Source organism: Manacus candei, unplaced genomic scaffold (assembly GCF_025592945.1).
Source record: "Manacus candei isolate 608988 ecotype Guabito, Panama unplaced genomic scaffold, ASM2559294v1 h1tg000005l, whole genome shotgun sequence".
In the NCBI taxonomy this organism is placed as follows: domain Eukaryota; kingdom Metazoa; phylum Chordata; class Aves; order Passeriformes; family Pipridae; genus Manacus; species Manacus candei.
Window position 1 is genome coordinate 2,478,688 of NW_026138053.1, and position 13,309 is coordinate 2,491,996.

The following is a 13,309-nucleotide window of genomic DNA, read 5'->3' on the forward strand; positions in this document are numbered from 1 at the left end:
AGCTTGGGCGAGAAGCATAAATTGTTTGCTGACTGGAAAGGTGAGGAGGATCACCCCTGTTTGGACAGGGAAGGCTGAAGAACGAGGCAAACAACTCGGGGTGTATGTCACCAACCTCTCCCCGTTGACTGCTGGGAGCAGCCTGCAGCTGGCCCTTTTGGCAGCCTCAAGTCCCCAGAGCCGCCCAGCAGCTTTGACCCTGCCTGGTGCACTGTCCCGTGGTCGTGGCTCCCTAGAGACTCAGGGCTTCCAGTGAGGAATAATTATATGCTCAGGTTCACTGGTGGCTCTGTGGTTTGGACTCCTGCACCCTGCCCACCTCCATGCCAGGGAGAGAGCAGTTAAACCAACAGTGCTTGGCTCTCTGGGAGCAGGGGTGCTGGTGGCATTGCCTTTCCTGGCACGAGATCCTCCGGGCTTGAATTTTAAAATACAAACAGATAACCCCATCCAGCATCTTCTGTGTGGGCAGAGAGCACCTGTGACTGGTGGAAAACCCCACCCAGACTCTTCTGGGGCTTTGCTTTACATAGCGTTCAGTCATGGAATGCCTGAAGCTCCCTCCCTCCTGTTTTCAAAGCCTGCTGATAAAGAATGGGGGGTCCTGGGGACTGCTTTCTCCTTGGCTGTGATAAACACTCTCCCAGCCCTTGAAAAGACTCTATGCTTTTGCACAGCTCTGGTTTAAACAACAATAATACACTAAAAACCCAAACAATAATCCTGCCAGAGCTTTGTTACCATCTGCTTTTGACATTCCTGCATTGTGGAAACACTTTTGCATTCTGGTATTCCTTTCTGGAACACTCTTGGAAACCTGCTGGGAGCAGCCAGTCCTGCCAATCTTGGTGCCAGTGGCTGCCAGTGGCTGGTAAACCCTGCTGGAAAAACTGGTATGGGCTAAAGGGGAGGAGAAGGTGTGCAGGGCAGGCTCTGTGCCATTCATCCAACCCTGGCACGCTGCTCAATACAGGCTTCAAACTGAAAAGGGGTGGATTTAGATAAGGTGTAAGAAGAAATTCTTTACTGTGAGGGTGGTGAGACACTGGAATAGAATGCCCAGATCTGTGAATGTCTCATCCCTTGAAGTGTTCAAGGCAAGGTAGGATGGGGCTCTGAGCAATCTGGTGTAGTGGAAGGTGTCCTGCCCGTGGCAGGGGGGGCAGAACTAGATGATCTCCAAGGTCCCATCCAACCCAAACAATTCTGTGATTCTACTCATTTCTCCTTCATGGTGTGCAGGGTGCCAGCAGCACTGTGCTGTGGGAAGTGGGCCAGCTCCCTTCTTGCTTGCCAGAGTCTGCTTTCACTTCAGATTGCTGGTCTGTGCTAAGGAAAACACCAGATTTCATCCTCAGGGAGCTGAAATCCCTGTTCCTACAGCATTCCAAGTAGGAGCCCAAGCATCTCAGACAAAACCAGTCCCTGTGCCTCAGTTTCCCCATTTGTATGAGAAAGATTGTGTTCTTGTGTTTCCCTGGGGGGCGTTGAGAGGGCTATTAAAATCCACCCCAACCCCACACACAAACACAGATCTGAAATAACAGACTCAGATAACAAAAGGTACTGTATTAGGACAATGACTGCAGAACTCCACCACTGCAGAGCTCACCCTGCCTTCCCCTTGCAGCCCAAAGCCAGCAGCAATCCCAGTCATCACCGCATCCTCACTGAGGGGAACACGAGTCCTGTGGGTCAGACCGAAGGATGACCCACGCTGATGTGAGCTGGGATCCTGCTCCAGGCGAGCACGTGGGTCTCAGAAGAAACTGTTCTTCTTCAGAGCGAGTCTCTCCACCTCCTTCATGAACCGCAGGCACAGCTCCTCCTGCCACGGCAAGGCCACGCACTGCACGGCCACGGGCATCCCCACGCTGCCACCAAAGGCCTGGGGCACAGACAGAGTGGGAGAGGGCATGAGGATGTCCAGGGGAAGCGATGGGGGTGCCCGTGCCCCTGGGGATCCTGGTACCACTCACCTTTGCCAGGGTCCGGTCCCACCAATCCCGATAATAGCCCTTGTAGTCCTTCAGCTCCTCCTCATCCTCATCTGTCACCATCGTGACAGGGACCACGCCAGCAGGGAAGTCCAAGGCATTGTAGAGCATGGTGTAGCTGACTGCCACTGGGGGAGAGGGTGAGCTCACAGTGCCAGCCTGGCACAGGGAAAGCCTCCACCCCCCTTGGTGTACGTGAGCTTCCACCAAGCAGGGCACTTGCACTGGGAACTCAAGGGCTGAGGGACAGAAACCGGCCCCTGGGCTCCCACATGTACCAGGGGGGCTGTCCCGGGAGTACCCCATGGGCTGGGACTGCATCTGTCCCAAGGGACAAGCCCTTCCCAATGCTGGCCAGCGCCCTGGGGATGTGAGGGGGGGAGGAACACTTCTCATGGATACTGGTGGAGTGCCACAGCAGGGCTGTGCTGGAGGCAGCCCTACCTGAGAGCTTCCCAGGGTAGCCGATGCCGAGGGCCGGGCCCAGCATGGGACAGAGCATGACGTCCAGATTCAACTTTTTCCACTGGGCAATGAACTGGTGGCAAAACTCCTGAGGAGGAAATTTGGTGGTGGTCAGTGGGGTGGATGTGCCATCCCATGGCTGCTGGTCGAGGCTCTCCTTGGGCATCCAGCCACGCTCTCGGCTCTTCTCTGGGATCAGCCAACAGGCTACATCAGGCCTGGTTCTGCTAAAATCCAGCAACCTTTTGCTGCCTGGCCAGCAGCCCGCTCAGCATACAAAGCACCCTCTCCCTGGTAAACTGGAGGTGGGAAACGACTGAGTGCAGGGGCACATTGTGACCTGGGACATGGTCATGGGTCTCGAGGAAACAAGAATGGAAACAAAGGCAAATCTGCTGCAGGTGATGACCTACATTTTCAAAGTGTAGGTGTAAAAAATACAGGCCTGATTCAGAATCATGAACTTGTCTACATGTTGTCCTAATCTTTAAATGTGCTGAGGACTCGCACGTCCAAGTGAGATCGGCTGAGGAGTGACATGTTCCTACCTTACATCACTGATCATCTCCTAACCTTGGTGGGCACTGAATCTGCCTTTTCCCCAAAGAGAAATCAAACAAAAACTGTCTAACCCCAAAATGCAATACTTTACCTCAATTTCATGATGAAGACTCCAGACTTCATCCACTGTGCTGAAAAAGGAAACAAAACCAATGAAAGGCATCAAAAGGTGTTGCAAAGAGAATCTTTAGAGGCAGGGAAGAGCAGCAAAAAGCAGATGGGCACAGGTTAGCTCTGCCCCTGGAGCTGCAGCCAAGGGAAGAGAGAACTTTAGCATACCCTCTCTGCTACACAATTTGAGTCCTTTTTTATCTCTAGCTGCCCAACACTGACATTGCAGAGCAAGTCTCCTTCCCTGTGCATACACCTTTTTTCTGCCTTATGGGGTCCCTACCCTGTGGCATGATGGATGCGTTAACCAGTGCTGAAGCAAACACTGTATTTCATTCCCACAGGCTTCATCACTTCCTAAGAGGCTGTGAGCCCCTGCTCTCATTCCCACCTCAACACTAGAACAGTTTCCCAAACCCAGCAGGGTTATGGCATTGACACAAACTGTTCTCAGTTTGCTCCCACCCTTGTGTTTTCTGCCTTGCATTCCCTCAGGCACGTGCAGCTGTGGCAGTGTCCCTAATGTAGCAAACACTACTCCCCAGAAGAGAAACCCAAATCTTCACACCCTTGGTTGGGCTCAGATTTACTCACTTTGCTCTCATATTTGCTATGATACTTGAAAATCGAGGTACCTGAGAAGGAGAAAGTAAAAAAAAGGCAAATAATTGATGTGTCCTGAGACAGCTCAGTCACAAATATAAGGTATTTATTCAGTGGTCAGGCAGGACTTGTGGATTTTCCCCAAAGTGGGGAGAGAATGAACAGAAATAGCATCACTCCAGTTTGGAGTTGTGTCTGAGCACAGCCAGGAAGCAATGCCTAGAGACTTCTCTATGACAAAGCCTTATTGCAATGGGAGACAAGTTATTCACCACATACCGCTTAATTCTGTCTATGCTAGAAAGAAATGGAGCTTACGAAAGGTTTGGCAATCCAGGAGAGGAGAGTTTTCAGCCAGTGTGGTGACTTTGCCAAGCAGATCAGCAGCCCCACGCCGACTTTCTCAAGTTCCCCATTGCTGAAAGGGAAAGGACTGTTTAGCTGAGCAGTGGTAGAAAGCAATCACAGCAGATCAGCTTTCTCAAGCCAACCCCTCTGAACAGCATATCTAAGTGACAAAGAGGTTTTCTCCATTCCACTGGGCAATTCTGATTCTCACAGTATTTACAGGATGTCAGCTCCCAGTCTTCTTTCATCTATCAAGGCTAGTAACAATCCAAAAGAGAACCAAGGTTCAGCTGAATTACTTGATGCTAAGCTCCCCAGTAAATCCCAGTGCCTATAAGCTGCTACCTACATCTGATAGATCTGCTACCTGTATCCATGTGACAGCCAGACCCTAGGAAGGATCTTTATAGACAGGCACCAATCCTACCAAACTGCTCCAGGCATTACTTACAATTTCTTGATAAAGGAAGTGCCTCCATCTGCAAACATTCCCCTGACGCAGAAGTTAAAGATCACATAGTCCACATTTGTGAGTTCGAAGGGCACCAGCTGGAAGGACAAGAGAGGAAGGAATCAGTGGCAGAGGCACAAGGAAATTGTGCGTGAGAAGCCATCGAGGGTTAAAATGAGCCGAGCTGGGTTGAGGAGTTTCTGACAAGCCCTCAGGAAAGCCTCTAGCATCTGAGGTCACCACATCCTCCCCACCTCACCCATCCTTCCCTGAAAATTATGTTTTCCCTTTGAGCAACAACTGACGAGTCAAAAGATACAGGATGGGCTTGGCCCCTTGACGTCCAAGCAGCCCACGGCTCCTACCGTGTGGCCGGCCTCCTCCAAGAGCTGCTTCGTCTCCCGGACGGCACGTCTCATGGCAGGGCTCGGCATGGTGAAGAAATCGGTCTCATAGTACCCTATGCGGAGGGGCTGCGTGCTGGAATACACCTGCAGAGCAAGGGAGAGCGCCAGCTGGAAGGATACCAGGGCAGCCAGCAGCACACCTGTGACACAGGGCAGGTCTGGAAAGCAGCACTTCTCTCGCCCACGTGCCCACCCGCAGGTCAGGTGTTTTCACCCTGGGTGATGGCAGCTCTTCCCAGAGACCTCCAGCCCCTCTGAGGTCCTGTACCTCTTCATTGAAGGGAAGGGGTGGCACTGTGCTGTCCAGGCTGAACATGTCCTCGCACAGCAGCGCCCGCAGGCACAGCGCCAGGCTCTCCACGTCTTTTGCCAATGGCCCCACTGCTGCAGCCACTGGAAGAGACCAGAAGAGAACATTCATGGCTGGGCATCTTTCAAGGGCATGTTCTGCAAAAGCAGGACCTTTTGGAATCATTTTGTCTTTAGTGTAATGTTGGTAACAGTTCCTCTTTAAGAATGGGGCTGGGGATGCCTGCAAGTGTCTTCCCACCACCAGGTCCATCATTATGTGCCCTGGCGTCTCCATTTAATGATTTACAAAACAAATAAACAAAAAGCTTTGTCAATAATGACACAAGGACAACATTAAACACCCCCTTTGACTGCTAATCCCACCTCCCATGAAGCAGTGGCAGACACGGCAGTGACCTGTGGGTTACAGGGTGTGTTGTGGTTTATGTGTAACCCAAACGGCTCCACTGGGCTCATGCATATTTCAGTTTCTCAGAAATCATGGTATGGGGGTGGCTCTCTGAAAAAGTCCCTGAAAGAGAATCTGCCTGTATATACGGGTCTTGGAGAAAGTCCCCCCATAACCATCTGAGGGTCCTTCTTTTCCCTGCCCTGCTGCCCTCCCTGGGGGACAGCTGTCAATTCCTACCTGCCTTCTGCCCAACGACTCCAGACAGTACTCCTCTTTTACTGCAAAGAGAAGAGACACACACAGTACAGCAGCTGAGTACTTTTTGTTGAAGGTAAAGGCTTTAAGCAGTAGCAAGTATTAATTAAAATTGCAGATGCAAAGGCTGGCAGAAGGAAGAGTCAAGGGGAAATCCAAGAAAGACCCCAGCCTAGGCCCAAGTGTCCTGTCAGTCAGGAACAACCACCCCCTTAGCATCTGGATGGAGAACTTTCCCCATCTCCATTCTGGGAGAACAGATGCTTCCTTCCATATAGCTCCAGAAAATGCCCAGGCAGAAGTGATAAACAAGCCCTTCCCAGTTCCTCCCAAGTTTCCCCTTGCCCACAGGAGTAGGATCATCCCAGCACAGTGGTTGGTAGGGTGAGTCCCACCTACAGACATCGCTGCATTTCTCACAGTACCTGAGTCTGTTCCCGGTGGGTTTGAGTGCACAGATCCCACAGAAGGCAGCAGGAAAACGTAGGCTCCCTCCTACATCCGTCCCAATGCCCAAGATGGACCCACCACCTCCTACAAGGGCCCCTTCTCCACCAGAGGAGCCTCCGGGAGTTCTGGTGTAGAGCAGAGGGTTGCGCGTCTGACCGAAGATTATGTTCTTGCAGTCATAGCTAAACAGAGAGAGAGACTGCAAATGAGGAATGCAGGTATCTGCTGCTGTGGAGCCCAGTCACAACAAAAAGACCGTGAGAAGGTTGTTACATTGACATCACTTAGTCTGACAGAGCTTCTTAAAGATCCCATGAAGACCACCGGGCTTTTCCTGGTGGTCCCAATACCTGGATTCACTGACAGCTAATTTCAGTGTCACTAAGCCTTCCCCAGAGAGAACCTCTGGCAGCACAAATACATTAAGCCTTCTGGAAAGTCTCCTTGTTCAGCTAGTCCCAAGTGCCACAGGACACCCAAAGCTGAGCCCCTGCTTGAGAACAGGCCAAATGCCAACTGCAGCGATATTTGACATTGGACTTCCCCAGGAACTGGTGCAAAATCTGATAATTCCTGAGGCAACCTGTCTGTGTGGCTTTTTTGAAACATGGTCAGCCATTGCCACATCACCTTAAGGAAGGCATTTCATAGGACTTGGGCAATAGTCACCCACAGAGGAGCTTTGCCAGAGCTCACTTGGCAGGATGCAGGGACACTGTGCAGCGGAGCACACCTGAGCTCACCCCATATCAATGACACCAAGAGTGGTCTTGCCAGATACATCAGGATGTTTGGGGGCAGGATGATTTGAGGCTGTTAGCTAAACTAGCTTCCCCTTCCATGAATATGTGTTTGTACTGTAGGATCACCTCTGAGAGGTTAATTTAAAAAAAGAAAAAAAGTGATTTAAAAACACCCAGCACAGGAAAGAAGAGCAACAATTTCTCTTCTCGTCCTCTTTTGCTTCTTTATTTCATTTGGAACTAGAGTTAATTTTCATCCTCAGCGTAAATGTGTTTACTTTAAGTGAAACTTAAAGACATAAGGGATGGGGACCAGGTGTTGTTACATAAAAAGATGAGGGAAATGAGAACGAGACTGGGTAGAAACCCTCCCTCGAGATGAGGAAGGGAGTACCAACACTATGCTGAGGGAATGGAGCACCCACCTACCTGATGAGGGACTGGGGAACATTGGTTTTGACAAATGGAATTGCCCCCTGTCTCCTGAGCACCTGCACCACCACGCTGTCCTCTGCTGCGGGTTTATTGAGGTTCTTTATAAAACCCATGGTGGAATCGTGACCCTGGGAACACAGGACAACGAGGTTTCCAAATGGAGGAGCACAATTCCCCCTGCCCCTGTATTTTTATCTATATATTTAAGCATATACACACACCTTCAACAACCCATCCACCACACACACATTTCTTAGTGCATTGACAGTAAATCTGACCAGCCTTCTCCGTTAGCTCATACGGGAGACAGGGCAGCAAACCCCCTCACCTGACAGGGCAGGCCATCCCACATCAGCTGTGACAAAGTCAAGCCAGATGCCGAGGTCAAACCTCCCCCTGCCACCAAACTTCAAACCACATGGATCTCAGGATACGCACAAAATCACGTTGGCAGTACCTGGCAGTCGATGGAGTCTTTGATGCTGACTGGCACCCCGTAGAGCAAACCTTGCTTCCCCGTCAGCTTCGCCTTCCGGAGCTGGGTCTCGCTCTCCTGCAGGTACTCCGTGATGCAGTTGGTTTCTGTGGCGATTTGGAGGGCCTCGGGGAAAGCAGGCAAAGCCCACAGGTGAGACACAGCCTGCAGTACTGCACAGCAGCCTTCTGTTCTGCAAAGGAATACCTCCCTCTTCCCCCTTTTCCATCTCCCCATCTGAGCAGTCGGTATCAGGGCAGCCCTTTCTGCTCCTTTTCAAGACATTTTCATGCTAAACTTCAAAATTATTTCTGGACACAGGGTGGGCCATAGCACCAGCTGGTGCATGATGAAGGGAAACACTCAGCCCAGATGAATACCGTGGACTTGATTGAGCTTCTGAGGTGGCAAAAATGATAATCCCAAAGAGGGAACCCAGGAGGTGATCAGGACATAATGGCAAAAGTAGAGAATTAACAAGAACACTGACTCTTTGAGGTTTACCAATCCATTTGGAGATGGAGGGAAGACAGCAGCACTCTGTGACTTCCCTATGAGTATACCTGCCCAGGGAAGGTGTGGAGTCACCTAGAAAGGTATGGGCTCTCCAGATGCTGAATTTGCTGCTACTTTTTGTTCCAAACCAAGCTGAGAGCTATGGCAGTCAGAAGCCCAGCTCTCTCCTCACTCACAGAAAAGCACAGAAGGGCTCACTAACCAGTGAGCAGTGGCAGCATTTAAACCAGGTTTGAACCTTGTGCTGGGTTTCTCCAAAAAAAAGCCAGCCTCACTGTGGGTAAGATGCTGCCCCACCACCCCTGCTCCTCACCTTGCCCACGTAGGCATAGAAGACGTGGTCCAGAGGGAGGGAGCCATCACGGAGTTTCTTGGACAACTCCGGCAAAGGCAGAGAGAGGATGGAAACTACGTTCACGGAAGGATTCTACGGGAAAGGTTGAACAGGCAATGTTACACCTCTACTTCAGCTGGTGGGTTGCTTTCTCCTTGGTCCCCTTTGTAACCCACACAAAAAAATATCTTCGATTTAGTAGCTAAATGTAGAATCTGCCTCAAGACCACATCCTGCTCTACCTGATACCAGCGAGCATGGTGTGAAACCTGCAGGGCCAGTACTAGCCCAGGCTTTTTCAGGCTTGCTTTCTAGCTAGAGCAGCCTCATCAAGCACATGCTGATTAAAATACAGCCTTTCACACAGCCTTGCTCTGACAGGTCATGGCCAGGCCTAGGGGAACGTCTTAGTGCAATGCTCTCTGCTGAATTACAGAGTGGGAGCTGGCATCATGATTATAGACATTGTTACGCCACGGAACAAACCCGGACCTGGAGCCAGCTCTTCTGGCACCACCAAGATATCCTACAGGGAAGTGCAAAAATCAGGGAGCCCCTTGGCTGGCAGTAGTCAGGTCACTTTTGGGTCAGCAGAAATTTCCTCACCACCTACTAAATACCATGAAAAACGTGTCAAAACTCTCCCCTCAAGCTGGACTCTGAACCCGAATGGCTCTGCTCCAGCCTAAGGCTGGGCTGCCTAACGGGACCGCGGGGCACAAACGCATCTCCCCCTGCAGCTGCGGCTGCACTTTGGCCCCTGCTGATAACACATCGCCTCTCGCCTCCTCCAGCTGCCCCCTCAACCAGCCTGAGCCTCCCACCCCGGTGAAGGTGCCGGAAAGCTTTCAGACAGGGATTTTCCTTTCCTCGCTGCCGGTGACTTTATCCCGTTATCCCCCGCTGCCCCAGGTAGCGCTTCCTCCTCATCCCCACGACAGCGGCGATCGCTGCGATGCCGACGGGTACATGCACACGTTGGCTCAGAAAGGGAAAATAACAACACCGAATCCCCGTGGGTCCATATGAGGAGCCGGGATACCGCCTGGCAGCCGGGCCAGCCCTGCGGGAGCAGCCGCGCCTCTCACGGAGGGCGGCACGGGGGGGTCGTGCGACGGGAAAAGCGCCCAGGTGAGGAGCCCCCGGCGGGCAGAGGCGGCTCGGCTCGCCCACCCGCCTGGGTGTTGGGAGCGAGGACTGCGGCTCCCGGCACTCACCTGCTCCCGAAAGCGCTGCGCTGCCGTCTCCATCTGCACCAGGCTGCGCTCCTGCCGCTGCTGCGCCTCCGCCACCTTCCTCCAGAGCCCCCGCCGCCGCCGCCATCGCAGCAGCAGCAGCAGGAGGGCGGCCGAGCCGCCGAGCAGGGCGGGCAGCGGGACCCGCATGGCGGGGCTGCGGCGGGGACCCCCGGCCCGGCGGGGACCGCCCCGCTCGGCACCACCGCCCGCTCCGCCCGCGCCCGGCGCCGCCCGCACGGCCCGGCCAAGGGCACCCGCCCGCCGGTGCGGAGAGCGAGGCAAAACCTGGGCAGGATTCCGAGCCGGAGAGGGATTTCACCCGTCTGCCGCTGTGCGGGCGCGGCGCGGGCAGGGAGGGGGAGGTTCGGCAGCAGGAAGAGTTCCTGGGTGACAGCTCGCCCCTCCCTGTGCTGGGTGGTCTCTATCTGGTGAGGTTTATTCGTTTTTCCGTTCCCGCAGCGAGGCTTTGATCTCCCCGTAATTTTTTCCGTCCCTCTGGGGGCAGTCCTGGCTTGGAGCATCAAAGCAGCAGCGAGGGGAGTCCCAAAGATACCTGACTCCTTTGCATTTCTTAGAGCGAAGCAACTCTGTGGGAAAAAGAAACAGTAAATGTCCCAGGAGGTGGCCAGCGGAGTTCGCTCGTCACGGGCAGAGCATGGGTGTGCCCGCGCTATGCTGAGTGCCGCGGCTTCCAATAAAAGAACTCTGGCATCCCTGCTCTCCGCTGCCTTGCACTTCGTTTAGAGGGAAAGTCCAGAATAATTTCTTTGGCCACCAGCCCGACATGGGGTCTTGTCCTTAAAAAAAACTTCACCACTCCCAAAAGTTAGTCAGCAAATATTTCAAGCTATCCGGTTTAATGCTGCCCATAGGGTTGTGAAAAACCTGTTGGGAAGGATCTGGGATATTTTCTCACTTTCTCTGCCTCCCAGCAGGACGAGCTGTGCCCAACCCACCCGCGGGCAGATGCTGAGCTAGAAAATGTGATGGAGTTACATGCATCCAGACTTGATTTTCCTGGCGTTATTGCTCAGGCCACTGGCTTTTTTTATTTCAGTCTTCAGGATCTCAGGGCTGCTCTGGCAGCACTCGAACCACTTGTGCCAGTGCCTGGCTGCCTCGGAAGGAACTGCTGCACTGTACGTACACCATGTCCTGGGGCTCTTTGCTGAACAATGTGGAAGCCTCAGAAATACTCAGCCCTTCCTGAACTTGTGGCCTATGGCTTCTTGTTCTGAGGACAAGCAGCTGCCTGTTATCTGGGTCAAGGAAATTACATGCAAGAATGGCGGCTTTCCCTGCTGAGTTGGGTTTTTTTCTTCTTTTTTTTCCTCCCCTTCCCCTCCCTTTTCAGACCGTGGGACTCAGAGGGTTACACAGTAATGCAAACTCCCAAGGACGCTGCAGTCCTATGCTCGCAGACTACTCACAAGGAACTGTGAGGGGATTGGGTTGGTGGGAGTGCCCTTGAACTGAGTCAGGAGCATGTAATCAGCTCAAGGCTGGTGAGAGCAGATGTTGTCTGCCATGCCTATCTCAATCTTTCCTTCTTTCTCACCCTGGAGGCTTCAGGCTCCTGCACCGATCTCACCCTCAGCTGCACTGATCTCACCCCGTGGTAGCACAGTGCCAAAACAGGGCTGATCCCTTGCAGGCTGTAAAGCCATGTGCACCTGAGGTGTTTTAACATGAGAACAAGAAAGGTGGGGAACTTTGGAGAAACAGAAGTTAAAACTAGTTCTCGTGGAAGACAAAATTACTTCTCCAACCCTCTTCCCCCTAGTTTAAACCCTGTTTGAAATCTTTCATGCAGGAACAATTTTCAACTTCTGCAGTTCATCTTGTGAAAGAGAGGAAAAAACAAAACAGGAGTGTTATGCCAGGAGCTGCTGCCAGAGACTCTCTTCCTCCCCTTTCCTGGCAAAGCGTATGGGGGTGAATAAGTGGGGTTGAGGCATCAGGCAGGACAGTGGTAAAGCAGAGAAGGGCCAGGGGATGACACAGAGCAGAGGATGGGGGGCTCCAGGGTATGCAGGTGGCGGCTGGGAGTGCCCTGCCCAGGAGGATGTGCCTGGGAATGTCTAAGAGAGGTTAAAGGGGTCCGATCTTGCTCCTTGTGGGTTGGGGTGGGGGCCAACTGCTGGCTTGTGGGGAAAGTGCTACCCTGATGTCCCTCTGGGACACTGGTGTGTCCTTGCCAGATAAGCAAGTGAACTTTTCTGCTGTTATGTCCACAGGACTGCCCATATGCTGCTGCAAAAAGGGGCTTGAATCCTGGGGTGCTGGAACCAAAGATTGATCCTACCCCTGCTCCTCCTTCGCTGCCTGGCAGGGCTGCAGCCTGTGGATAAGGATAGATGAAGGATCAGCTGGATCCATGAAAACATCTTTCCCCATAGAGCTGTGACTGGGACACCACACCCCAGAGATGCTGTAACCCTGCAGTTACCAAAGGAGGGGCAGAAAGGCGTCGTCTCCTATCTGTGACAAATCACACACAGTCAGCCAGACCGGCTCAGGCTGAAGGATCAGCTGGTTCCTGTTCACCTGACACCAGAGCAGTGCCAAGAGCACGGCAAACACACGGCAGTGTTTTCCTTAGCACTGTCTCCTGGTGTCCGGAATGCTGTGGCCTCTCAAGCCAGAGGTTAGGTTAGAGTGACTAATAGCTGTGTACTCACACACATATTTCTTGTGTGATGCAACACAGTTCTGACACTCACAGCCTCCTGCAGTAGGGAGATCCACGGTTTATCTGTGTCCTAGAGGGAAGTAGCATCTCCTGTTGGCCTCCCACAGTTAATTTCATTTACTCCCCTTATTTTCAAAGAGGAAATCAGAAACTGTTCACCCAGGAATTTTACACTTCTGTTCTTCCATTTCACCCTACTGTTTTGGACTGTTTCCCAGAGATTAACAACCTGCTCCTGCCACCAGCTGCCAGTCACCCACTTCCCATGATCTAGCCCTCTGGAAGAAGATCCAAGCTACACTTCACAACAGCCAATAGTCCCTCTTGCTTAATTTCTCCTCTCCTTGTAGGTTCCTGACTCTGAAGTGGGATTAGTCAACATGATCTGCAAAAAGGTGAAGCAACTCTCAGAGCTGGAGTTTAACCCCTGTGAGAAGGTTGCCCAGCAGCTTGGGCAAGAGGTAGCGTCACGTGGGAGTGATTCCTTTTGCCCCTGCAAGAAAATTGCATGTTTCAACCAAGTTG

At 52.4% G+C, this 13,309-nt stretch overlaps 1 protein-coding gene across 1 annotated transcript; it reads right to left on the reverse strand.

Annotated features, from left to right (window-relative positions):
- Positions 1 to 1,549: 1,549 nt before the first annotated feature.
- On the reverse strand, positions 1,550 to 10,318 carry LOC127474654 (fatty-acid amide hydrolase 1-like). Its single transcript, XM_051795777.1, has 15 exons — positions 10,072 to 10,318; positions 8,834 to 8,947; positions 7,987 to 8,130; positions 7,524 to 7,657; positions 6,327 to 6,533; positions 5,884 to 5,924; positions 5,212 to 5,336; positions 4,902 to 5,027; positions 4,537 to 4,634; positions 4,056 to 4,155; positions 3,729 to 3,769; positions 3,115 to 3,154; positions 2,442 to 2,550; positions 1,980 to 2,125; positions 1,550 to 1,888 (listed from the first exon to the last, which is right to left on the reverse strand). The coding sequence occupies exons 1-15, from the start codon at positions 10,237 to 10,239 to the stop codon at positions 1,760 to 1,762; spliced, it is 1,722 nt and encodes a 573-aa protein (XP_051651737.1). The 5' UTR covers positions 10,240 to 10,318; the 3' UTR covers positions 1,550 to 1,759.
- Between the last annotated feature and the right edge of the window lie 2,991 nt (positions 10,319 to 13,309).